The sequence below is a fragment of the Eucyclogobius newberryi genome, unplaced genomic scaffold (genome assembly GCF_026437365.1).
Source record: "Eucyclogobius newberryi isolate DKJ021-1_F unplaced genomic scaffold, fEucNew1.0.hap1 SCAF_15, whole genome shotgun sequence".
NCBI lineage: Eukaryota > Metazoa > Chordata > Actinopteri > Gobiiformes > Gobiidae > Eucyclogobius > Eucyclogobius newberryi.
Window position 1 is genome coordinate 8,296,473 of NW_027315779.1, and position 26,166 is coordinate 8,322,638.

The 26,166-nt window shown below is 42.1% G+C and overlaps 2 protein-coding genes across 2 annotated transcripts; one reads left to right on the top strand and one right to left on the bottom strand.

Moving 5' to 3' along the window:
- Nucleotides 1–953: 953 nt before the first annotated feature.
- grm5a (glutamate receptor, metabotropic 5a) lies at nucleotides 954–15,309 on the bottom strand. The gene is made up of 18 exons (XM_072445954.1): nucleotides 15,259–15,309; nucleotides 14,137–14,437; nucleotides 13,260–13,393; nucleotides 12,921–13,182; nucleotides 12,414–12,528; nucleotides 11,468–11,717; nucleotides 8,683–8,918; nucleotides 7,683–7,804; nucleotides 7,266–7,390; nucleotides 7,014–7,182; nucleotides 5,398–5,524; nucleotides 4,722–4,839; nucleotides 4,455–4,641; nucleotides 3,895–4,053; nucleotides 3,679–3,804; nucleotides 3,376–3,558; nucleotides 3,142–3,311; nucleotides 954–2,083 (listed from the first exon to the last, which is right to left on the bottom strand). Exons 2-18 carry the CDS (start codon nucleotides 14,359–14,361, stop codon nucleotides 1,225–1,227), a joined length of 3,567 nt encoding a protein of 1,188 aa, XP_072302055.1. The 5' UTR covers nucleotides 14,362–14,437; nucleotides 15,259–15,309; the 3' UTR covers nucleotides 954–1,224.
- Nucleotides 15,310–19,941: 4,632 nt separating this feature from the next.
- Nucleotides 19,942–26,166, top strand: LOC140360637 (tyrosinase-like). Its single transcript, XM_072445956.1, has 5 exons — nucleotides 19,942–20,820; nucleotides 21,314–21,530; nucleotides 23,487–23,634; nucleotides 23,904–24,085; nucleotides 25,565–26,166. The coding sequence occupies exons 1-5, from the start codon at nucleotides 19,999–20,001 to the stop codon at nucleotides 25,831–25,833; spliced, it is 1,638 nt and encodes a 545-aa protein (XP_072302057.1). The 5' UTR covers nucleotides 19,942–19,998; the 3' UTR covers nucleotides 25,834–26,166.

Consider the following 26,166-nt stretch of genomic DNA (forward strand, 5'->3'; position numbering starts at 1 on the left):
TTTATTCCATATAAAAACACAACACATTCCAAAATGCAAATATACAGCTGATCTAAGCTTCAACCAGACAGTAGTGAAAAAGACCATATAAAACTAATAGTAATCCCATTCCTAGAAATATTCTTAGCTTGCAGTAATTCATATGATCACAAGAAACAATTGCTATAGTCACACAATCTCGTCCTGAACATGCCTCTAGCAAAAATGTCCTGGTTTGTCACAAGATTAAGATTCAGTTGCATTGACACAGCCTCATTGCACAACGTGTGTTACTGCCAACAAAAACAAATGAATATATATATGTTTTTTACTAGATATAGAAACAAAAATCAGCCTCATGCAAAAGTGAAACATCATATTCAAAGTCAAAGTAAACTGAACATTCATAGCTTGGTTTTGATAGAAGATTGTTTTGGTCCATTTTCAACATTGAAGTCACAAAATGTTCTGTACATAATGTCCATCCTCAGAAAAAACACAATATTTTCTGAAAATTAATGTCTTTCCCAGAAAAGCCATGTCGACCGGGTCAACGATTATTTTAGTCCAGAAAGAAAATAATGGAGGTTTGTTTTTTACTAGGGAAGAAATGACAATTGAACAAATACAGTATTGCACCGTCTAAGCTACACACTCTTTAATGTCAAATATAACCTATAGAAATGTTATAGAAGTCCCCTACATTATGTATCCTTCATATCTAAATCCTAAGGTTCTTCTGTTAATAATGTTATAATTAAAGGTGACATATTACGTCAAATTGACTTTATGTTATTCCCTCATCAATTGGTTACTCAAAGTGTCATTCAAGGCTTGAGTGCTCAGAAAGTTTCTGTTTTCACCTACCCCCCATCCTCACCCACCTACTCTGTAAATCTCACTCACCCAATCAGCTCTGCTGTTTTAAATAAGAAGTCAAAAGACCTGATTCCAATATCAAACTGTTTTCAATATTGCAGGTCAAATTGAATGAAATGTAAAATAATGATCTAAATGGTTATTATTAAAAGCATAATATTCTTTAACACCAAATCAAGCAACAAGAGGTATTGTCCGGTTACGTTCTCAGACAGAAATGTAAAGATTTGAAAAAAAGCTAGAAGATTGTACTTGTAAATGCCCATTTAGTGGTTCAAAATGTTTAAAGTATAACACAATGTCGAAAACACAACGTTACTGAAGTTACGAGTCCTCGTAGCTTAAAGTGTGACTCTATAAAGCGGTTCAAAGTGAGGAGGAGCTCTGGCTGTAGTGCCTGAGCAGCAGCTGATCGTACTCTGTGTCAGAAGGGGGCGTCAGTGAGGGCGGAGAGCTGCTGTTGGACCCCAGCGAAGAGTCTCTAAACGGGGACGGAGGGGTGAGCGCTGCCAGGTCCTCTCTGTCCTTGCCCCGCCTCACCCCAGTCCCGCTCAGATACACCATGTCCACGGACCGGTTCTCGCAAAAGCCGGGCACCGCGGTCACCTCGGCATACGTGGTCACCGTGCTCTTGGACGTCACGTACTGCTGCGGCGGACACGGGCTGGTATCTCCGGACATGGGCAGGGGGCTGTTGGGGTTGACGGCGCCCACTCCTGGTAGCATCATGGTATTGAGCTCACTGATGTTGGCGGTGAAGCGGTTCACCACGCAGCTGATCTGGTCCATTATAGTTATGCCTTGAACGTGTCCGCTGATCATTCCTATACCGATGTCCCCGACGCCGATAGCGCTGATATCTGCACAGTCGACTGAATTACTGCTTTGGCTCTCAACTCTCCTTCTCAGCGAATGGTTGGGCATATACGCAGGCAAAGCTCCGTCTGCGTCCTCGTCTTGGAAACTTCTACCTTTTGCTCCTTGCTGGCAAACTAAAGGCGACTGAGATGGGGAGCAGTTGAAAGACTGAGGCTCCATGGGCGCTTGGTGGTCCTGTAGTACACCAGTGTCAGCAGACAAGTTGGCTTTAGAAAAGGGTTTGATAATGGCGGTCTGATTAGTTTCTATCGGATCCTTCTTCTTAACATGGAAAGACATACGTTTCCACAGATTGGGTCGGTAGCTTCGTTCGTTCTGGGCCCAAGTGACAGATTTTCCATTGGAGCTGTAAAACAATTTTATACAAATTAACAACATGGTTTATACGGAAAGCGAATTGTATACTAAATGTGTGAATGGGTTTTGGAAGTAAAACATGGGCAAGTGTGAAAAATGAACTGCAATATAATAGATAATATGGCCCTGAATACAAGCAACATGTGTGTATTAGTTAAATAAAAAGAAAGTAATTTTGACTTAAGGCACACCATAAACTGTTACTTTACCGTGTGTATACCTTCCCCCGGCTTTATAACCACCTCCTTTTCATTTCTCTTCTCTCGAAAGAGAAATCCTTAAAGGAAGGTCTCCTCTGGGAGCGTTTAACCCAAATAAAGAAGCCTTTTCTCAGTGAACAAGCCCTTGATCTCAGCTTTGTCATCTGCCTGTTGCTATGGATTCTGATTCTCTATATGCTGGTTTAAACTTTAGAGAAAAAAAGATTCTGTAATTTCTTTGTGATTTGAAAGCATTTTTTCCTGTTGTGTGATTCAACAATAATCTGTGAATTTAGTTATTGTTGCTCTTATAATACAAGGATGTAATATAAGGATGGTCACAATCATGATATATTATTGGATGTCCTACAGGCCTACCATGTCCCACAAGCACCTGTCCAACCTGTAAACGTCCCATCTGGACTGGACTGAATCATGATATATTATTGGATGTCCTACAGGCCTACCATGTCCCACAAGCACCTGTCCAACCTGTAAACGTCCCATCTGGACTGGACTGAATCATGACATATTATTGGATGTCCTACAGGCCTACCATGTCCCACAAGCACCTGTCCAACCTGTAAACGTCCCATCTGGACTGGACTGACAATTGTTTTATTCAGACTGGAGCATTTGTTTACTTGCTTTTCCCGTTTCAGATAAAAGCAGCTGCAGTGGGTTAAATGTTCATATGAAAATACCATTTAGTAAAGAACAGTCTAGAAAAGGAAAATGACCGATGCAATAAACCACAGCCACAACAGGATATCTGCTGTTTACTTTCCCTGTCAGCTGTAATCATGCTTTAACTGAAAAGTGTAGCAAATTAATCATTTCCATGTACCTGATATTATCCGGTCTAGAAGCTCGACGCCGGAAGAAGTTGGCCATGCTGCTGGAGGACTTGACGGCTTTAGCAGATTTCTTGGCGTCTCCGACGTGCATTCGCACCACAGTGGAGGTCGTGAACGCACTGCGCACATTCTTCTCAGGTTTGGCCAGCATGATGTACACCTACAAGAACAGCCACTTATAGCTATAATAACAGCAGAGGGATTTTGAAAGATAAAGCTCTCACCTTTGGTACAAACATGCAGCAGAGAGCCACAGTGGCACTGAGGCTGACACTGAAGCACATGGTGATGATCTTGTAGTTTGAGCCAAAGTAAATGGGAACAAAAGCCAGCCAAATGATGCAGGTGGTGTACATCGTGAAGGCAATATACTTGGCCTCATTGAAGTTAGCAGGAACATTACGGGTCTGTTGGGTTAAAAAAATAAAAATAAATTGCAATAAAGGGACAAGATACAGTAAATGAATTATTTCCGTCTCCTATATAACCAGCAAGACTCTACCTTGTCCTGGTGTAACATTCATTACCTTAAAGGCGTAGAACGTGCAGCTGAGGATCAGAAGGCCATTGTAGCCCAGCGGCGCCACGACCCCCAGAGTGGTGAGGTTACAGATGAGGTGCACCTCACGGATGCTTGGGTAGTCATAGATCACCTGAGAAAAAAATCTGTTTATTTCTCAATGGGTTTCTCCAGCGTATTCCTCCATGTCTAAATACAATGGTGCTTGTCCCGGGGCACAGACCTGGGGCGGCTCGATGATGAGCAGGGCCACGATGATCCCCAGCTGCAGCAGGATGAGGATGAAGGCGATGATCAGCTGAGCACAGGCCGACATGAAGCGCGGTTTCTTGGTGCAGATTTTCTTCTTGCTGCCGGCCAAGATCCGCGCAATACGATTGGTCTGAAACAAAAGAGAAATGCTTTATTTACAGCTGGCCAAGATAATTTATGCCATTGTCGGTTTCCAGATCATGAGGAGAGACCTCAGCCCACATTAAAAAGCATAACCTTCGATAGGGGCTTTATTTTACCACCCACAGAAGACATTATTCTTAGTTTTCTTAGTTATATGCTACATCCATATGTAAGCCGTACTAATACACTATTGTATTGGGACATTTACACTAAATATAGTTATATCGCCCTAATATCATTTCCCATGATATTGGTGGTGTATCTATTTGTCAAAATCTTCTCTTGTCTTGTTCTTGTGGTCTCAGTATTGTGTTTTATATCTCGTCCCACCCATCATTGACAGGTATGATGTTTCACTGTATTTTCTCATCCTATAGAATCACATACCTTGGTAACGAGCGCAGAGTAACTCATGGCAGGAGACAGCCCGATGCCCAGCCTTTGGAGGTAGCAGTAGATGATGTGGGGCTTGGCAATAAGGCTAAAGGTGCAGACGTAACCCAGGCATATCCCGGCTAAGATGATGTAACACAACTCCCGACTGGACGATTTCACAACAGGAGTGTCCCAAAATCTATCACAACACAAGATGTACACATACACAATGAACTTTACGTCATAAAGAGTACGGCATATTTCTGGAAATGCTCTTACTTTATGAATACGGATGTGACAAAAAGGGTTGCCAAAAGTCCCAAACAGGCGAAAACAACAGCAGCGATAGGCTCTGGATCTCCCCAGTGAAGATAGTGCACTGGGATCGGCTCACAACCTAAACAACAGAAAACAATGAGCACATATTTCCGTAATAAATACCTACTAAGTATACAAAAATAATATTGGCCTTATTTAGTTATATTAATTCTACTTTTTCCTTTAATATATTGTATGTTAAATCAATTTAGCCAATATATTCCAATTAAATCATTATAAAATCGATTGTTTTTGCTTTAAATCAACAGATACTAAATACATTTAAATAGGATGAACATTTCATTCATTTTACTTCTTTATTTTTGTTAAACTTTTTATGTATTTATTTTAAGGCAGTGTTCTTTTGAGGTTGAATTGCAAAGGTAAAGGCACAATCTTTAAAACATTTTTTTTTGATATGTGTTAAAAATGGTACTCACACAATCCACATTTGTTTTTGTTCAACAGTTTTAACTTCATCTCGTCTCAAAACTCTTCACCTGGCAACGTTTCAACTGTCTGGCAACCGCTCGTTTATGTAACACGCAACAGGATCTAAGAACTGTGCGACCTACTTTCAAATCTAACTCGGCCGGTGTCACGACGCTGTCTCATACGTGTGTCGCTGTTGTTTTACCCGTGAGGTCGTTGGTGGGCCAGGACCCCAGGGTGCAGGCCTGACAGGTGTATTCGTCAAACACAAACTCGTTCTCCTTACAGGGCGTACAGGTCCAGCAGCAGCTCACCTCTCCTTTACGGATCACCTACACACACGAGCACACACACGGACACACACATGAACACACACACATGAACACACACACAAAGCTCTGAAGGAGCTCTGCTGTAGCTAATCTTACACTTTGACTGTGGAGATGGCCCATTCGCCTTTCGCCAGGGGAAAGAGGACTTAGATTACATTAAAGATCTCTTTCTCTGCTGAGTCCAGAGAGCTTAAGAATACAGAGGGCAGATATATATATATATATATATATATATATATATATATATATATATATATATATTATATAAAGTATAATAAGTAAGTATGTTTTAAGTATGTTAGCGATGGGAATGTCATGATTACTCAGTGCATCGATGATCTGGATTTTTCAAGTCACAATATTATCGTAAGCACTATAAATGATAATAATAAGGCAAGCAAGATCAATTTGTTGTCCAAAAAAGCAAAATAACATAGAAAGTACTTTTTTTAATCAGGCGTTTTTTTGTGCAATGTATGATTACCGTATTTTCCGAACTATAAGTCGCTCTAGAGTATAAGTCGCATCAGTTCAAAAATGCATAATAGAGAAGAAAAAAACATATATAAGTCGCACTGGAGTATGAGTCGAATTTTGGGGGAAATTGATTTGATAAAATCCAAAACCAAGAACATCTTGAAATGCTATTTAAAACAATAACAGATTAGAGAACATGGTGAATAGGTGTACGTATGCTAACGCTAACACCTTCAGCTACATGACGTATACTAACACTAACACCTTCAGCTACATGACGTATGCTAACGCTAACACCTTCAGCGACATGATGCACAGACAGAACTGTGGTAAGTGTCTGGTATGTTAACGTAACATATGAACAGTTATTCAGATAACTATAGCATAAAGAACATGCTAACAAGTTTACCAAAGCATCAGTTTTACCCCAAATCACTAAATCCACTGAATTCTTCTTCCTCTGTGTCACTTCTAAACAACTCCACAAACGCCAGAGGACGTGCAGATTCTTCTTCTGCGTCGCTTAGAGCCTAGAGCGCCCTCTAGTGGTTGCAAGTGTGAAAATAACGAATATTACATATAAGTTGATCTGGAGTATAAGTCTCACCACGGCCAAAACTATGAAAAAAGGTGCGACATTTAGTCCGGAAAATACGGTACTTTTTCATTCAGAAAGTCGGATTTCGTAAAGCCAGTAAAGCATTGTCTTTGACAAAGCAAATTAAGGATTTTATTGTTGTTTTTTTGAGTCCAAAATCGTGAACAATTTTAAAATGATTATGTTTCTCCTCAAAATAATCATAAAATGAATCGTAAAAGTTTTATATCTGCATCCATTTTGAGTATTTTCAAAGTTTTTAACATAAAGTACTACTAGTTTGGGATACTATGCAGACAACTAAACATCCAAGGGCTCCAGCCTGAAAACTTCCCGACTCGCATTAAAATGAAGAAGAAGAAGAGTAAAAAGAGCCAGTATCTCCGTTGTCTTTGACTCCAGAGGATCACTTACTTTGATCTGTCCTTTCTGGCACGGCTCGGAGCAAAGGGAGTGGATAATTTCACTGTTATTGCTCCAAATTTCCTCATCGTTCATCTGGAGTCCACCCTGGTCCCAGCTGCCCACGTGGATGTACGCGTACTCGTCCTCTCCCAGCAGCTTGAAGTTCATGATTTCGTATCTGCGTAGTTAATATACAAAACGTCATTGCAGTTTTATCCTTTTGTATTTAGTTTATCACATGATACATCGATCTCTTCTGACCGTCCAGGCGAGTCTCCGTTCTGGTCGAAGTGAATAATCTCTCCGGAAACACCCGTGAAGTTCGTTTTCATGAGGAAATCCAGCAGTTTGCCTCCATCAATGGGTCGCATGTTCTCACACAAACCCTAGAAATAACAGAAACATGAATGCTCTTCAACATGTTGTGATCATTGGAGAGCTTATCAATAACTGTGTGCATTATTCTTGATTATTTAGGGAAAACATCAACATTTTTTACTGTTTTATCATTGGCAAAGAGCAGGTTATTTTCTCCTACTGAAGTTTATAGTTTATATATATATATATATATTTATATATTTATATTATAATACATCTTTATTTCAATAAGTCCAATTGAACATTTACTAAGAATAGCACTGTATGTCAAATGAAGCATTATCGTTGTTAAATAGACACCTTATAGCCTGGACAGAGGGACTGCTGCATGGTGTGTAGACCATAAGCCATTGAATAGATAGCGTTTATCACAAAGCCCATCTTAGAGTCTTGGGCATAGTGTTGGCGCAACGATTCTCTCCCTGTGTAAGAAAAATCACAATGAACACATTCAATACTCATGTTTTAAGACGGGCTGGACAACACATTACAGAAGTGCATTATGTTAGATTTTGGTGTGGGGTCTACAACCTGCAGGAATGTGCAGTGTTGAGTTCAGTGACAATGGCAATACATAAACCTTTTTCTGATTCTGATTCTAATTGGTTCGTGCATGTTTGCGTTAATGATGTATTGTCCTGCATTTGAGGCTCCAGCGCTCAGAAACGTACGGTTTTCATCCACCCCTTATCCACGCCCACTTCTCTGTACTTTGTTACAATGATTTGGCAAATGAAGAGCCCCAGTGACACATGTGGGGTTCTTAATGTAGCCACTTTTCAAAAATAAATTCACGTAAATAAAAATCTGCTGCTTGTTACAGTGAAATGTTCTGCAGTTTTGAACCGGAAACACGACTACTACTATTGCTACGCTGTTTAAGCTCACTATTATTATTATTATTATTATTATTATTATTATTATTATTATTATTATTATTATTATTATTATTATTATTATTATTATTATTATTATATATATAATACAGCTCAACACTAAGTTCCTGATAAAGCATAATATGTCTCCTTTAAAAAAAGCACACAGTATGCGTTCTTACTTGAGCTGGTTTGCTCTCCACAGATCTTACCTGTGACTTGGCCTTATGGCATTACCTGCTTGTCTTCATGGAGATTGATAGGGTTAATGCTATACCATGCAACATTCTTGGTAAAGCAATGACATCTTCACAGAGACAAGCAGAAATGTTACACAGCGCTCCTTTAAGTACTGTTATGTTCTTTATCACTGTTCCGCTCGTGAAGCCCTGTTTCTACGCTGAATAGCTGACGTTCTCACTGACATGTACAGGTGCGGTTGTACACGGCGTTCTCCTGCGGGTGACCTCTCAGCCTGCACTGGAAACGATGCTGCCAGAACTCTGGGAACCAGGGGTTTCTGTAGTTGTTGTCTGGCTTTAGATTCAGGTAATAGTCGTCAAACCAGGTCACATGGGCCGACTTCAGCTTTATGGTGATGCCTCCTGCTGCTTCTCTCTCGTAACCATCAGTCACATCGTACCGGTCTGCCCAGCCGTCACTGCAAAGAGCAAGGACACAAACGCTTCCTAAGACACAATCCTTCACGTGTGGCTCATTGCAATACAATGTGACACACACTTTCCAGATTCCAGATGATGTCAAAAATGTATTATATCTTTTTCGATATTGACCACATCAGATTAGGAGAAGCTAAAATGACAGCAGTTATGAGATGCTCAGACGCTGTTGCCCAGTCCTCACAATGTGTCACTTGTCAATGTCACTCACATCATCACATTGGCCCTTTCTGCTTTAACGACAAGATGTTCACTTGTGAGCTAACAGATTCCACCCACTAACAGGTGCCTTCATGAACACATCATCTTTTTTCACTTCACCTGGCAGTGCTGATAATAATCTGCCTGATGTCTCATGTCTTGTACTGAGCGGTGAGCATGCCTTTGACAAAACTACTCACAATCCCACAAATTATGCACATTTGCATCAATCTAGCCCTTTCTCTTGTCTCTGTGCTGAATAAAAAGGCAAGACAAAATCATATTAAACTTAGCAAACTGCACTGCCTTACACAACAGCTGAGTGGGCGTTCTATGTGAGTCTTGTTTCTCTCTGTGAGGCAGGAGATCATTTCATAACACATCCTTGAAGCAGCAGTCGGCACAGAAATAACACAGGTATAAAAGGTATTGATGGAGCTGAAAGTCTTTGACTCTGATCACTGTGTATCCCACGCAGTGACCGACCAAGCAGGGAGCGGGACGCAGCAGGGCCCTGCCTCCTACAGCTGAAGACACAGGCTCCAGTGTACATGCTTTTCAATATGGACTCGTTTTACCTCACACTCACTGGGGCTGCTTCAGTTCAGCACGGCTTTGGAGAGGCCTTTAGAGAACGTTCAAGAGCTAGTGAGAGTGATATCAGTAACAAAGGTCTCCCATATTTATGACATTTTCTAAAAATATGAACGTTTGACAAAACTGTTGCTAACAGACCGATCCTATTCAATTTTGACTTTATTTTTATAATGGTTTTCATGTGCCCGGCTGTATCTCAGATAGATCCCCACTTGTTTTATCTTTCTGATCATTAGGGAATTAAAACGCACAATGTAACTGATTCCATCCGGCTCTATGGTCCTATTGGCCAACTTCAAATGGATTTCATGGAAATGCAGCAGCAATTATGGGCCTTTGTGTGACTAATGACAGTTATTGGAACAAAGTGTACATTCAAGAGTCCATTTAGATTCCCAGACACACATGCATTTCTTTGGACTTGTTTAAAGGAGCTGGAGGAAAGTACTCACAGAGAATCCACTGTTTACTCTGGTCTGTGGTTTCCATCAAGGCAAACCACACTCTAACCACTGCACCACCGTGTCAGCGGGAACATTAATATGTGACTGAATAACAATGAGTGAATGTGTGAAATGCACTTCACACTATCAAAATGGTTGATCCACAAAACTGAGCGAGCTCCTCAAAAGCATGATGAGCCCAATCCATAAACACAGCTTGTTATTGTACATAAACTGACTGAATGACTTGACACAAACACAATACCGCCATCAGAGGATCAAAAATACTCTGTGATAATAACAATCTCCTCTGCATGGTAACGCCGTGTGACGGGTTTGCTGTATGTAGTTCAAGGTTACTTTATGTTACTGTCAGGTTTGAGCGACAGCCTCCAAATGCAGCTCTTAATGAGGAAAGGCATTTATAGAACATGAGGGATGAGAGCGAGCCGGAGCAAACCTTAAAATAATGACTGATATTCTTGGAGGTTGAATTCTCCTGCCAAATGATGCCCACATTATTTGGCTGATTGAATTGCTTAGTTACCTCTTTTGAAACACCAGAGACAATACTTTACCCGTGACTGAGATGGAGATGTGATGAAGAAAATGGTGAAAGGAAAAAGATGGTCTTGTCAACAATATTCGGTGACAACATCTGAACAAAGCCTGGATTGGACAAGAACACCACAAACACATCAGCCATTTGCAGACGTGAGCGTTTGAGTACAGTACTGTGCAACCATTTAACACTACAGGTACAATTCACTTTTTCTAAGTGAATTGTACCTGTTCTCATGAGCGCCAGAGGTCATGAGAAGACCAGAAGCTCCCTGTCGCTGCTGTTGTTGTTGTTAACATTTTATTATAGTATGATATGTGTAAGAGAGACATGTGAACGACACAAATAAGTTATGGTTTCAGTAGAGCTTTATTGCCTACTGTACCTGTTATTTGAACCGTGAAAGAGGAAGTGCATATTTAAATGTGTCTAACTTATTCCCTTCTCTCACAAACTTGCACAGTTTTAGATTAAAACAGTGTGTAAAGTCTATTTTTTGTCACAAAGTTCTGATTTGACGCTTAAAGAATGTGAAGTGCTTCAGCTGTAACAGAGGGCAAGAGAATAACTGGAGGATTTAACTGAGACACATTTGTGACACTTTGTAATTACAGTACGTTCTAAAAATCAATACCTATTTAGTATTAACAGTTTTAACAACACATGTCAGTCTTTTGCACAGTACTGTCACATCAAAAAAACACATTCCAAATCTCGTCACACTTACCTTCCAACCAGCACAAACTCCCCGACCAGCCGCTGGCGCCTCATCGCCATCAGGATGCCGCGCACAGTCATGCCCTCACAGAAACACGCCACCACTCGAGCTTTGGGCAGATGACCTCGGAGTTTCTGCAAAAGCTTGTCAAAACTCTGCTCTCCAGCGTTACTATAAATCTTATCCGAGTGAGCGATGCAGAGCCCTTCTTTGGCCGCCATGTCCTTAAAGGCCTCCATGCCGCTCTCGCCATAGTTACCTGAGAAGCATGTTACATTAGTGTTATGTGCAACGACGACAGGAAAACCAACACATTTGAAAGCACAGAGGGCGGTGGTTGATGTGGTGTGCTCATTTATGGGTAAATACAGTGATTATAACATGGTACATTTGGCAGGACATCAACACCATGCAAGAACCGTAAATGTAATTACCAGTAGCTTGAGTTTTGATATATATGTATTTGTCAGGGACCATATACAAACACGTTAAGGTTATACATGAAGATAGAATCAGAAATTGAGGACATTAATATTGCCTTACATAAGACCATTTTCCTTCTCTCCACATTTTATGACAGACGGATGAAAATGAGCCACTTCGTTTGCTGGAGCTGCCCAACGACAGACAAATGGAGACATGTTAGCCAATGGGTTTGTCAGGCTACAATTGAATTCCCCAAACACACAATGGCTCCAGTATCTAGACAACAGTGTCACAGACAGAGGACACAACAACATACAATGTACTGGGGAAGGGCAACGTTAAATGACTTCAAGCACGACATCTGGACAGTGCATTGTGCTGCACAGAACATATCACCCACTTGACCTTCTCCTGCCCATAGTGCCCTTAGGGCAACGCCACTTTGGGAATTGTTCTACCAACTGTCAGGTGGGCAATTGTCTCTAATTGTTCTGTTTAAAGCTAGTCTAAGGAGACCAAGGACGCTCACCCTCAGTGTGGATCGCAGACACGTAGCTCCAGTTGTATCTCTTCACGATGTCGACCATCGCTCTGGCCTGTTGCATGTCGGACGGCACCACCCTCATGAAGTACTTATACAAGCTCTGGGGAGACATGGTGATGTGATGCAGTGATTCCATGAGTCCACAGCCTGTACTCCCAGTGTCCTGATACATTTAAGGTTATAATGTGAATATATTTTCTGTGTAAACGATATAATGACTGTAAACTCAATACCAATCTAAAGTACTATATTTAACACATATCTTAAGTAGTTGCTTTCAAACTCAATTTTCTTTTTTGCTTGTTGTGTAAACAACCTTTGGGGGTCCTTTGCAATGTCTTTGAATCCCAGTAATAATGTTTATTATGGTATATTATACTTCATGTGGCTCCTGGTTAAGAGGACCAAGCTGGAGGATTATCTTAAGTTTAAATGACTAACCACCATTGTTCTGTAATGCTGCATAGTGTGACCAGGTATGTGTGTGTGTACCTTGTCACTCAGATCCATGCTAGTGGCGGAGTAAGCGATCTGGGGGATGTTGAAGAGCTGGAGCAGGTTCTGGACTTGGATGGCCACAGAGCTGGAGCCGGGGCCGATCAGTCCCACGATGGGCTTCTTCCCCTGGAGCAGCATGCTCACGCCCTCCGCAGTGCACCGGCCCGCGTTGTCCTCCTCCTCGTTGGAAACAAGAGTGTCTCGGATGAACTCGATGCTCTGCTCCAGCGCCACCGCAGAATGCCAGCACGAATCCCTGAGGTTTAATGGATTGTTGTTTTGGCAGGTTGAATTTGAATAAAAGTTGAAGCGAGAAAATCAGAGGAGCCAAACCTGATCTCACAGCCAAGGGAGATGTTCGGTAAGATATAGGGATCTGCGTTTATCCGATCCAAAGTGTGCATCATGGCCTCCACTCTCTGGATTCCATACTGCTCACGGACGGCGCCGCACTTTCGCTCATGAACCTGGGCAAAAACAAGACAAAGGCATCACAAACATGACTCTGCTCAGTCCTGGTATAAACACAGGGTAGATATTATACATTAAGTATCTTTTATTTCAGGTTTTGCAATTTTTTTTGTATGAACTGTTAAGACCAGATTTAGGTCTGTTTTAGACCTGAAGTCTTTGAGATAAAATAAAGAGAAATGGAACTTTTACAATGCATACTTGAAAACCATTAACCCAATAAACTTATCCAAACAGTACAATTACTATCAATACAATCAATGTTACTGTATTTAAAGTAGACATATTTTGTTGTTTTCCAGACTCTTGAACTATGAACTATCACATACGTAGAGCATTATTTTGCATTTGGTCATTGTAAACTACAACACTGATAAAAAATAAAATAAAAAAACGCTTAAAAAAAGAGATCCATTGATTTCCTGTTTAAAACGGCAGAACTGACATTTCACACAAGCAGCACAAGGTGGCTTTTTACAACCCTACATGTATCATTCATTTTTCAATTACTATGATTGGAACTAAGTACAGGGATGTGGGCGTGGATAGGTGGTAGGTGAAAACTGGAATTGTCTCAGTTGCAGGACAATACAGGATTACTCAAACATGTATGAACCGATCCAAATACAAGTAAACTAATGATGAAAAAACACTGCCCCATTTAACTTTGCAATTCCCAAGCAGCATCAGACGACTTCAGGGCGTTTCCTTCCATTGGTAGAGCACTGAACACATGTACCTTGTCCGCAGGGGGCTGGTGGTGGACGGAGAACAGCGCTCCTATGATGATGTCCCCGGGTATGTGAGCCAGCACCCTCCTCTCGTTGCTCTGGGCACTGACCCCCACACGGTGATTTAGGCTCCACAGGTTCAGATCAGACCCCAGAAGATGAATCAGCGTCCACAGGAGCACGACCTGTCTGTGCGGCGACCCGGAGGCGACTGCACGAACACCTGCTGCCATCCTGCCTCTCTGGCTTTACAAACGATGTCCTGACAGATGAATTGGGATGGAGGACTTAATGCCTGGAGTTATAAACCTGCACAAGAAGGAAAAAAGCATGTATTGGTGCATTTGGGGAACGTATGAGTGGTGGGTTAAATTGCAGCCCCACACATACTGTACGTCTCAATCATCTGTTTGACAAATATTACAAAGGAGATCTTAAAGAGACACTGAAATATATTTGCACGGTTTTATGGAAATATGAATTTAAAACCGTATTTGCGACACTCTTCATGGAGATGGATACGTTTTATGCCATATTGTGGAATATTATTGCTAAAGGAACAACATTTCCATGGAAACAAGCAGGAGCAGCTTTCTCTAGGCCAAGTCAGAGTCATGTTTGCTCACGGTTAAAAAACAACATCTTACATTTGTTCAATTGATGTGTTTTTTATTGTTCCCTAAAGAAACACATTCTTACTGTGACCAGAGTCGCCTCTCCACAGATCTGACCTGCTCGCCTCCATGGAGATAAGTCTGATGCCATACTGTGGAACATTTCAGGCAAACTAATACAATCTTAAATGAGACAAATGATCTAATACATCTTTAAAATATCATGATTGTAAAAATACAGTAAAATCCTTTTTCAATTGTAATAATCAACATAACATTATAGCCAAGAACAAAGTATTTTTAAAAAGCAACATATAACAAGTTTGCATTTAAAATAAAAGTGTGCAGTTGAGGGGTCACATTTGAGCACACAGGTCGTGGGTTCGATTCCCAGGGGACACATTCCCTTTATCACATCCTCCTCCAAACCTTTTGTTTATCCCATTTCAGTTTCAGTAATCACAGTATTTAACATTAGCCTACATTTGGACACATGACAGACACTTTGAAACTTACCTTGTCTCCCTCATCCTCTGCTCTGTCTCTTCTTATAAGTCCATGTGCAGCACGCGCGCGCGGTCTGACGCCTGGCTACAGCAAACCGCAAATAGCAGCAGATAATACCGTGTTTCTGAACATGTTTGACTTTCTGACGCATGCCGAGCCCCGCTCCTCCTGCTCATCCTCCTACTCCAAAACAGCGCAGTGAGAATCCGCTCTGAAACTGAGCTGAAGGCGCGCGAACAGGTGCCGCGGTCAACAAGGCGCAACAGAGGATGCTGAGGATGCAGAGGATGCTGAGGATGCAGGGGATGCAGAGGATGCAGAGGATGCGGGTTCCAGGTTCAAATGTGCAAAACTGCGCGGTCTAAAGATCATTGTGCATAAGTCAACCCCTAAACACAGTTATGACTTTGTTTGTGACACTGCGGGTTGCATAGAGCTGCCAAAATAACTTATTTTTGGAAACCAGGTTCATAAGCTGTTGTTTTGCATGTTAATGTTAAGAAAAGAGTATGGGCTACTGAAATGAATGTGCAAAACATAAAGGTTTACTGATGAAAGAAACTGTGACTGGACGTGATTTCTGGACATATGGCGCCCTCTTCTGGAATGTCTTAGGTGATACCAGCAATAACAAGTTACAAGATGATGCTTTCTGAAATAAACTTGGGAAGAAAAGACTGTTGTTTTTACGTGATCTTGATATGGGGCCATAAAGGCACATTAGCAGAAGTATTTTGTCACGTTGGTTATATTCCTCCATGTTAAACGGCTCATTGTCCAGACACACGATGCCTCTGACGTCAGAGCTACAGTTTACTTAGAAAAGCAGAGGTGCCTCGGGGGTCAAATGTGCTTGATTGTGCTTTTTTCGTTTCTTTAAGAGAAAATCTATTTCTAATTAGTTACATAGAAGTTTACTTGAAGCCCGAGAAGCCTGAAAACCATCTCGGGCTTCAAAATCCCCCGGCCCCAATGATTTAAATGCTCACTTCTTGAGATTTGATCAGTCACCCGCCCCTCCCCCTGCACAGCTGCATGCTCCCTCTTCCACAGCTGGACAATGCCCTGCATCTGTTGCTCTTCGCTTCTCTGCCCCGGACCATCAGCTCCCCACTTCGCCTGGACTTACCCATCCCCCCAGCACACAGTCCCCCTGCCAACCACTGACTGTCACAGCAGCACAGGTGAGGAGTGAGCTGAAGAGGATTAAAGTGAGGAAGGCAGCAGGACCTGACGGCATCAGCCCCAGGCTCCTTAAGTCCTGCGCAGATGAACTGTGTGGAGTTGTGGAGCATGTCTTCAACATGAGCCTGAAGCTGAGGGTGGTACCACAGGTCTGGAAGACCTCCTGTCTGGTACCTGTGCCCAAGACACCGCGCACCAAAGACCTCAACAGCTTCAGGCCAGTGGCTCTCACGTCCCACCTGATGAAGACACTGGAGCGGCTAGTCCTGGACCACCTCCGCTCCACCGTGAGCTCAGCCATGGACCCACTGCAGTTTGCATATCGGTCTGGCATCGGAGTGGAGGACGCCGTCATCTCCCTGCTGCACCGCTCTCTCTCTCACCTGAAAAAGCCTGGCAGCTCTGTGAGGATTCTGTTCTTCGATCTTTCCAGCGCCTTCAACACCATCCAGCCGCTGCTCCTGAGGGACAAGCTGGAGACGGCTGGTGTGGAGTATGACCTGGCAGAGTGGATCCTGGACTACCTCACAGACCGTCCCCAGTTTGTGAGAGCCCGGAACTGTGTGTCTGACACTCGGACCTGCAGTGTGGGGGCGCCCCAGGGCACTGTCCTCGCGCCCTTTCTCTTTACCCTTTACACTGCAGACTTCAGACATGAAACGGACAGCTGTGTCCTGCAGAAGTTCTCTGATGACTCTGCCATCATCGGACTCATCACGGACGACGATGACGCGGAGTACAGAGGACTGGCTCAGGACTTTGTGGACTGGTGTCAGCGGAATCACCTCCTCATCAACGCGGGGAAGACCAAGGAGATGGTGGTGGATTTCCGCAGACGCCACTCCACTGCCCCCTCACCAGTGAACATCCAGGGACGGGACATTGAGAGAGTGGACTCATACAAGTATCTGGGTGTTCATCTGAACCACAAACTGGACTGGACTCATAACACGGACGCACTGTACAGGAAGAGCCAGAGTCGGCTCTACCCCCTGAGGAGACTCAGGTCTTTTGGAGTGACAGGGCCACTCCTGAAGACCTTCTACGACTCTGTGGTGGCATCAGCCCTCCTGTATGTATGGCCTGCTGGAGCAGCAGCATCACAGAGAGGGAGAGGAAGATACTGGATAAAGTCATCAAGAAGTCCAGCTCCGTCCTGGGCTGCGCTCTGGACTCGGTGCAGGAGGTGGGGGACAGGAGGGTCCTGGCTAGATTCACATCTATGCTTGACCATGAGTCTCACCCCATGCAGGACACTCTGTCCGCTCTGGAGAGCAGCTTCAGTCACAGACTCGCTGTGTGAAGGAAAGGTTTCGCAGGTCTTTCCTTCCTGCTGCTGTCAGACTTCATAACAAACACTGTTAGTCCTGAACACTCGCAATACTGACCTAACCATGTGCAATTCCGTCATATGTGCAATTGCTGTTGTGATTCATGTGCAATTACTGTGAAATTCATGTGCAATCTATGTGCTGTCGTGAAACATATTCATGTGCAATTACTGTTGGGATCACATGCAATGGTATTTATGTATGTATTTATTTATTTGTCTAAGGGAGTTTTTGTTTATAGGAGATCTTCTGCTGAAAGTGTTTTTCAGACTTCCTATAAGTGATCTGTTCTTTTCTTCTGTATCTTCCTGCGTTGCACCAATGAAATTTCCCCATGTGGGACAATAAAGGATTATCTTATCTTATCATATTGTAACTGATATAATGATATAGTGTGAGATTTTCTTTAGTTCCACCACTGTGGAACTAAACCTGTACCAGGACTCAATACACAATGTTGTAGTGTTAAGTCTTGGTTCGTAGTAAAAGACTGAACTCTAGTCACATGAGGCGGTTTTAGGAGGATCCTCGGGCTTGAAAAAGTAAAGAGGAAACAAAGTGTGTCAGAGGTGAAGGGTCAAATACACAATGTTCTTATTGAACTGAGGGTGATTTGATTCAGAATTGCCTAAATGATCCAGTCTTACACTAATAATCTAAGACGTTAAATTGCGTACTCTTACTCACTCTATACCAAATACTTAAATGTCAATAAAAAAGTTACTTTGGATCAAATGAGATTGGAATCATCAGACATATGGAATGGAAGCTCCATTGTTGCTGGACTAGGCTCCGGTCACCAGAACTGAGAAAAACATATAGTTTACTTTATTTATTGATACAATTCAATTTAATTTCTAACCTTTCAAATATTCTAGTATCAGTTTATGAATACAGGGGAAAAGCTCTATTTCTCGAGAGCCCTGTCAAATACAAAACACATAAAACAAACAGTGACACAGAATATCTAGGTAAAAGGTCAATAAAAACATTTAATAACACACACTATGGGGTAAAGCGGGTCATCTTTAACCAGTGCTTAAATTCATTAAAAGTCATGGCATTATCTCATTGAAATCTCTGTGTTTTATTCCAAACTGGGAGCAAAGTTGCTTAAGGCCTTTTTGCCTGTCTCTGTTTGACACAGTGTAACTGTGATATAAAGATGTCCTGAGATCTCAACTGAGGAATACTTGACCTAATATTCAATGACAAAATACCAACAAGAGCTTTATAAATAAACATAATGCTGTTTTCTTCTTGTTGTTTGAGTTTAACTCACAGTGTATCCATCCCCTGTCAACAGTTCATCCAGTTCAAAGTTTTTAAGACTGTGGCAGTAGAACGTATATACTTTATACTGTGTATAATATCACCTTAATCCAGCACTGACAGAAAAGTAGCCGGGATTAACTGCTTTCTACAACTACTTCAACTTCTCCTTCTTGATTTCTTGTGTCTTTTTGTCTTAACTTCCTGTGTGTGGATGCGATTGCTGCAAAGTAAGACACTTGGTCCCTCGTCCCGCACATGGACTGAAGCATTTAAGGCTCTATAATAGTAAAGAACGAGCGGCTGGGATTTAGTAAACCCTGATTTAACAAACTGGTCCCAGCGCAGGGTGTGAGACAACACCATCAGTAAATTCCACACATTCCCCTCACAGCTGACATTTAAAGGTCAAAATCTCACTATTAAAATTATTAAAATGATGGTTTATTTAAATTAATTTAGTTCACACACATCCAGAATATTAGATCTATGCAGCTGTGATAGAAATATTCAGACTTAGCAATTATCAAATGCTTTATTCTTTTTTATTCCCCCCACAAATGGTTTTATTTTATTATGAATTAATTATTAGTATTTTTTGTCCCGCTAGTTAAATTAATTCATTTCTAAACATTTACACCCATCACCGCATCTCACACCGCTTTAAAATACAAAACTAACCTAAATTAGTTTGGAGGTACATTATGACATTTAGATTTATCGTTCGTCAGATTTATAATGACTTATTTCTTATAAAATGCAAAGAGGAAGATGTTTTTCAGCTGATTGCCCCATCATTCAGCTTATCCCGGGGCAGTGCTGCATGTGACTGCCCCACAGGAGGAGGAGGGGAGTCCAGAGGAATTTAAGCCCCGGCCAGTATCACAAGGCATTTCAAAGTTTGACGCTGGTTGGATTTCAAGCTTGTTTCTCAGATGTTCGAGCTTGAAATCTTGAGATAATGTGGCTGTTACGCTTTGCTAGTTTGATGATCTGTTTCGCACCTTCTTGTCAACAGTTCCCTCGGGCGTGTGCCAGTCGGGACGCCCTGCTGTCCAAGGAGTGCTGCCCCTCATGGGACGGAGACGGTTCGGCCTGTGGAGCCAGCTCGGGACGGGGCTTCTGCCGGGACGTGGAGGTGTCCCAGGAACCGGACGGGCCTCAGTACCCGTTCTCCGGCCTGGACGACAGAGAGAAGTGGCCGCTGGTTTTCTACAACAGGACGTGTCAGTGTACAGGGGACTTTATGGGCTACAACTGCGGAGACTGTAAGTTTGGGTTCTTTGGGGTGAACTGCCATGAACGCAGGGAGTCTCTGAGGAGGAACATTCTTCACTTGTCCGGAGCGGAGAGGATCCAGCTCGTGTCCTATCTGAATTTAGCCAAACAGACTCTCAGCCAAGACTATGTTGTTCCCATTGGCACCTTCCAGGAAATGCAGAATGGTTCAACTCCTCTGTTTACTGATGTGTCTGTGTATGACGTGTTTGTGTGGATGCATTATTATGTGTCTCGAAATGCCCTCTTGGGTGGGCCCGGGAATGTCTGGACTAATGTGGACTTTGCGCACTGGGCCCCGGGGTTCCTGCCCTGGCACAGGGTCTACCTGCTTCACTGGGAGCGTGAGATCAGGAGGATGACTGGAGACATGAGTTTCTCTATCCCGTACTGGGACTGGCGCGACGCACAGGGCTGTGACGTGTGCACGGATGAGCTGATGGGGGCCCGACACCCCCGGGACCCCAGCATCCTCAGCCCGGGATCAGTCTTCTCCTCCTGGAGGGTAAAGTGTGTTTACTTTTACAAAGAGGCACTTACATCATTCAAGAGGGAAACTGAGTTCTGGTTAAAACCTTTTAGCGCCAACCCACGTTATATAAATGCATTATTTAAAAACCTGATGCTTAAGAGCAGAAAGCAGCATTTTAAATACACATTTCGCTTACGGTTTAGAGTCAGATGCAGGCGCCAGATTATTAAAATGTGTTGATTGTCTTGGTCTGGTTAGGAGAATTGTATGATTTATTTTTTAAATATTACACAACAAAAGAGTTGCTGTTGTGGGCCAGTGTATTTATAACAATATGAATTATTCATTTAGTTGAATTACAATGTCATGAGTATTGAGATACATTGTATTCAATACACATTTCTTTGAATGGATTCATAAGGTTTAAATAGTACACCATTTCAAATGTACTTATTCTCTTATGCACCTTTCTGTTATATAATATCTATTGTAGTTGTTGTGCATGATGTACATGATGTGTGCCCAGGTGCTGTGCTCTCGCTCTGAGGACTACAACAGCAGAGGCGTCCTGTGTGATGCCCGTCCGGAGGGCCCGCTGCGCCGTAACCCGGGCAACCACAACCGGAACGTTGTGGAGCGGTTGCCCACCTCAGCAGATGTGGAGTTTGCCCTGAGTTTAACCAACTACGACACCGGCGCCATGGATCGCACTGCCAACATGAGCTTCAGGAATACTCTGGAAGGTCGGGTCAAGTTTGTCCATCTGTCTCTGCTTCAGGGACAGTCCAGTTATGGAGGACGCAGTAGCACTGATGCAACTGGAGTAGATTTGTACATTACGTTATGTAGATTACTTGGAATTTATAACTGTGAATCACGTACAATGAGTATTAGTGTGCAGTACGTGGTATTCTGGACTTATTTGCTTTCTTGTTTAATGATCTGAGTGACTGTTGCTGGTTTATTCCTGGTGTGTTGCTGGTTTATTCCTGGTGTGTTGCTGGTTTATTCCTGGTGTGTTACTGGTTTATTCCTGGTGTGTTACTGGTTTATTCCTGTTGTGTTGCTGGTTTATTGCTGGTTTATTCCTGGTGTGTTACTGGTTTATTCCTGGTGCGTTGCTGGTTTATTCCTGGCGTGTTGCTGGTTTATGCCTGGTGTGTTGCTGGTTTATTCCTGGCGTGTTGCTGGTTTATTCCTGGTGTGTTGCTGGTTTATTCCTGGCGTGTTGCTGGTTTATTCCTGGTGTGTTGCTGGTTTATTCCTGGTGTGTTGCTGGTTTATTCCTGGTGTGTTACTGGTTTATTCCTGGCGTGTTGCTGGTTTATTCCTGGCGTGTTGCTGGTTTATTCCTGGTGTGTTGCTGGTTTATTCCTGGTGTGTTGCTGGTTTATTCCTGGTGTGCTGCTGGTTTATTCTTGGTGTGTTGCTGGTTTATTCCTGGTGTGTTGCTGGTTTATTCCTGGCGTGTTGCTGGTTTATTCCTGGCGTGTTGCTGGTTTATTCCTGGCGTGTTGCTGGTTTATTCCTGGCGTGTTGCTGGTTTATTCCTGGTGTGTTGCTGGTTTATGCCTGGTGTGTTGCTGGTTTATTCTTGGTGTGTTGCTGGTTTATTCCTGGTGTGTTGCTGGTTTATTCCTGGCGTGTTGCTGGTTTATGCCTGGCGTGTTGCTGGTTTATGCCTGGCGTGTTACTGGTTTATTCCTGGTGTGTTGCTGGTTTATTCCTGGTGTGTTGCTGGTTTATTCCTGGTGTGTTGCTGGTTTATGCCTGGTGTGTTGCTGGTTTATTCCTGGTGTGTTGCTGGTTTATTCCTGGTGTGTTGCTGGTTTATTCCTGGCGTGTTGCTGGTTTATTCCTGGTGTGTTGCTGGTTTATGCCTGGTGTGTTGCTGGTTTATTCCTGGTGTGTTGCTGGTTTATGCCTGGTGTGTTGCTGGTTTATGCCTGGTGTGTTGCTGGTTTATGCCGGGCGTGTTGCTGGTTTATGCCTGGCGTGTTGCTGGTTTATTCCTGGTGTGTTGCTGGTTTATTCCTGGCGTGTTGCTGGTTTATGCCTGGCGTGTTACTGGTTTATGCCTGGCGTGTTGCTGGTTTATGCCTGGCGTGTTACTGGTTTATTCCTGGTGTGTTGCTGGTTTATTCCTGGTGCTATGCTGGTTTATTCCTGGTGTGTTGCTGGTTTTCTGAGTCTTGAATACTTTTTCTCTTAATGGTTAATTCAATCTTAGTTATAGGAATATATATATATATATATATATATATATATATATATATATATATATATATATATATATATATATATATATATATATATATATTTTTTTTTTTTTTTATCATTTTACTTACATTTTGCTTTGTCCCAACGTTTGTCTTAAATTCAGAAACAGCAAACTGTGAAAACAATAAACTAAAAGCACAGTAATAAAAAGCTCTTCAGTCCCAGTTTAGTCCTGGTTTAGTCTCTGTTTTCTGCTGGTGTAGTTTTTAGTTTCTTGTCTGTTTTCAAGTGGTTTAGTCCTGTTTTATTGCCAGTTGAGTCTTGTTTTATTACAGATTTAGTCCTGGTTTATCCCTGGGTTGATTCTGATTTAATGCTAGTTTATAAACCATGTACAACAGGGAAAGTATACTTGAAATCTCTTTGGTCGTGATAACTGTTTGCAGCCCCTCGATCTAAAGCAGCCGTTGTCCCTGCAGGATTTGGAGACCCTCGCGCCGGGACAGGGAGCAGCAGCCGCATGTCTCTGCACGCCGCCCTCCACGTCTTCATGAACGGGTCAATGTCGTCGGTCCAAGGATCTGCCAACGACCCCATCTTCCTCCTGCATCACGCTTTTGTCGACTGGTAAGAGCAACATCGTACACGAGAGAACAAACATGACAACGATTCACTCAAACGCAAGAAAGGATTCGGGGGAAATGGTTCTGGAGTGGCATTAGACTTATTTATTTTGCATTTTATTGCTCAAAATACATTCTTACAGGGAGCGAGGTCAACTTTTTGTTCTGATTTGACAAAAATATTGCTCAACTCACACCTATTTTATCTTCTCTCAGTGAAATGTACCACTGCTGACTTATTATTTCTTCTGGATCTCTGTGTTTTTCCTGAAGCATTTACGAGCAGTGGCTGCGGAGGCACAGACCGGCCCCGTCCCAGTACCCGGAATCAAACGCTCCCATCGGACACAACGGCGGGTACTTCATGGTGCCCTTTCTGCCTCTGCACAGAACCAGGGAGTTCTTCACCTCCAGCAAAGACCTGGGATATGAATACTCACATCTACTGGATCCGAGTAAGTCGGGACATGTCAACAAAGGGCTCTCATTTAGGGTGAACGCTTAATGTGGTTTTGTTCTCAATCTTTTCATTCAACTCAAAACAACAAAAGGAATAATGTGATGTTGTAGTTCAATTAAATAAGATAAGATAATCCTTTAATATCCACACAAGGGGGGATTTTGTTGTTGCAACGCAGTAGAAACAGGAGGAAAGACAGATTATAGAAGTTTCAAAAACACACTCTTAATAGAACTTTTATGAACAAAAACAAAAAAACTCTTATTCACGAAACTCCTCTCCTATCTTAATAGGGAATGGAGGGGGGGAAATAAAATAAAATAGATAAATAAAAATAAAAAATAAAGATAACTATCAGATAATAATAATAAAATAATGATAATAGAATAAAATAAAATAAAGTGAAAATAACTAGCACAAGACTAGGTAATACTATTAGCAGGTAAGTAAACCGTATAATAAAACAAAATAGAACACTCTTATTTACAGGTATTGCACATGGTTGATTCAGTATTGCACATGAATATGATGTATTGCACATGGTTACATCAGTATTGCACATGTTCAGGGCTAGCAGTGTAGTGCAGTGCAAATACATTTAATAATTGGAGTATTGGATTGAGTATGTGAGTGAAAGCTAAAAGAATGAACTAAATCAATGGTTTGTGGCATCCATTTGTGAATTTGAGAAAAAAGGATGCAAAGGGAAATTAAAAAAAAAATGTGTATTAGGGCTGAGTGATTATGATCTGATCCTGTGCTTCATAATCTGCTTTGTTGGTTATTGTAATCTGTGTATATGTGTTGAACGAGGGAATGCTGAAATGCTAAATATGAGTTTCAAGACTTAAGACTGTGCTTTTATATTGTTTTAAACCTCGTAGCAAAAAGCCCAACCAGCGACAGGAGTTAGGTATTAGCAAGAGCTAAACACGTTGCATTCGTATGAGAAAAAATTAGAAATGAGGAGCCCTGCGTGGTTACTGAAGTCCGAGAAAATTGTAAAATTAAAACAGGTGCTCAATTGGAGAGAAGGGGTGATTCGTTTCAAGGAAAAAGAAACAGTTGTCTATGCGGGTATAAATTGTGGCGAAAACTTAATTAGTTGAGTATTTCCACAGACCAAAAAAAACAAGGAAAAATAATTAAAAACCCTTTATTGCAACATGGCTTTAAGTTTAAAATACGCACCAATGTGTTTCAGCTCTAACGTGGCCTTCCTCAGGGTGCAAATAAATAAAATAAATGAATAAAATAAGTAAATAAAATAAATAAAAGAAAAAGAAAACAGCATAAAGAAAGAAAATAAGGAAAATAATAAGAAATAACAAAATAAATAAATAAATACAACAAATTGCTTCAATTACATTTTTTATATTATTTTGTCTTTTTAAAACAATTGTATTCAAACTATTTTAAAATAATGAATGTAGAGTATTCAGGTCCACCTCTCTCATCTCTCTCCTCTCCTCAGACCAGCGGCTGTCGGAGGCCATGCGTCCGTACCTGGAGGCGCTGCAGGGGGTCTGGGCGTGGCTGCTGTTGGCGGCCGTGTGTGGCGGGCTCCTGTCTGTGGCTTTGGCTGCTGTGGTTATGCACACCAAATACAAATACAAATACAGCGGCTCCACCTGGCTGCACGTGCGCAACTGGAGGACCTGGTTTGCTCTTCCTGAGAAAGAGCCGCTCATTTTCAGCCCCGACAGAGAAGAGACTGGACATAACTACCAGAGCACAATGTGACCTCAGAACATGCTGTATTTAGTTTTTTGTATAACCCAATTCTGAAAACACTAGGGTATTGTGAACGTAAAGAGGTGTTATAATATTGTGAATTATTTAGCACAAACTGAGGTGGAACTGAAACGGTTCCTCAGGCCACGGCTCAGGGGACGAGGGGACCAAAAGTGCTTTTCGTTTTCTATATTTAAATCAGAAAGAGAAGATGTAAAAGTGAAATCGCCCAATCTCCAATGCCAGATAATGTAAAAGAACCTACTACTACTACTACAACTACAATCTCTACTATTGCATTAACGTGGTGGATAAAGTACATAGTTTTGTTAATTACGTAAA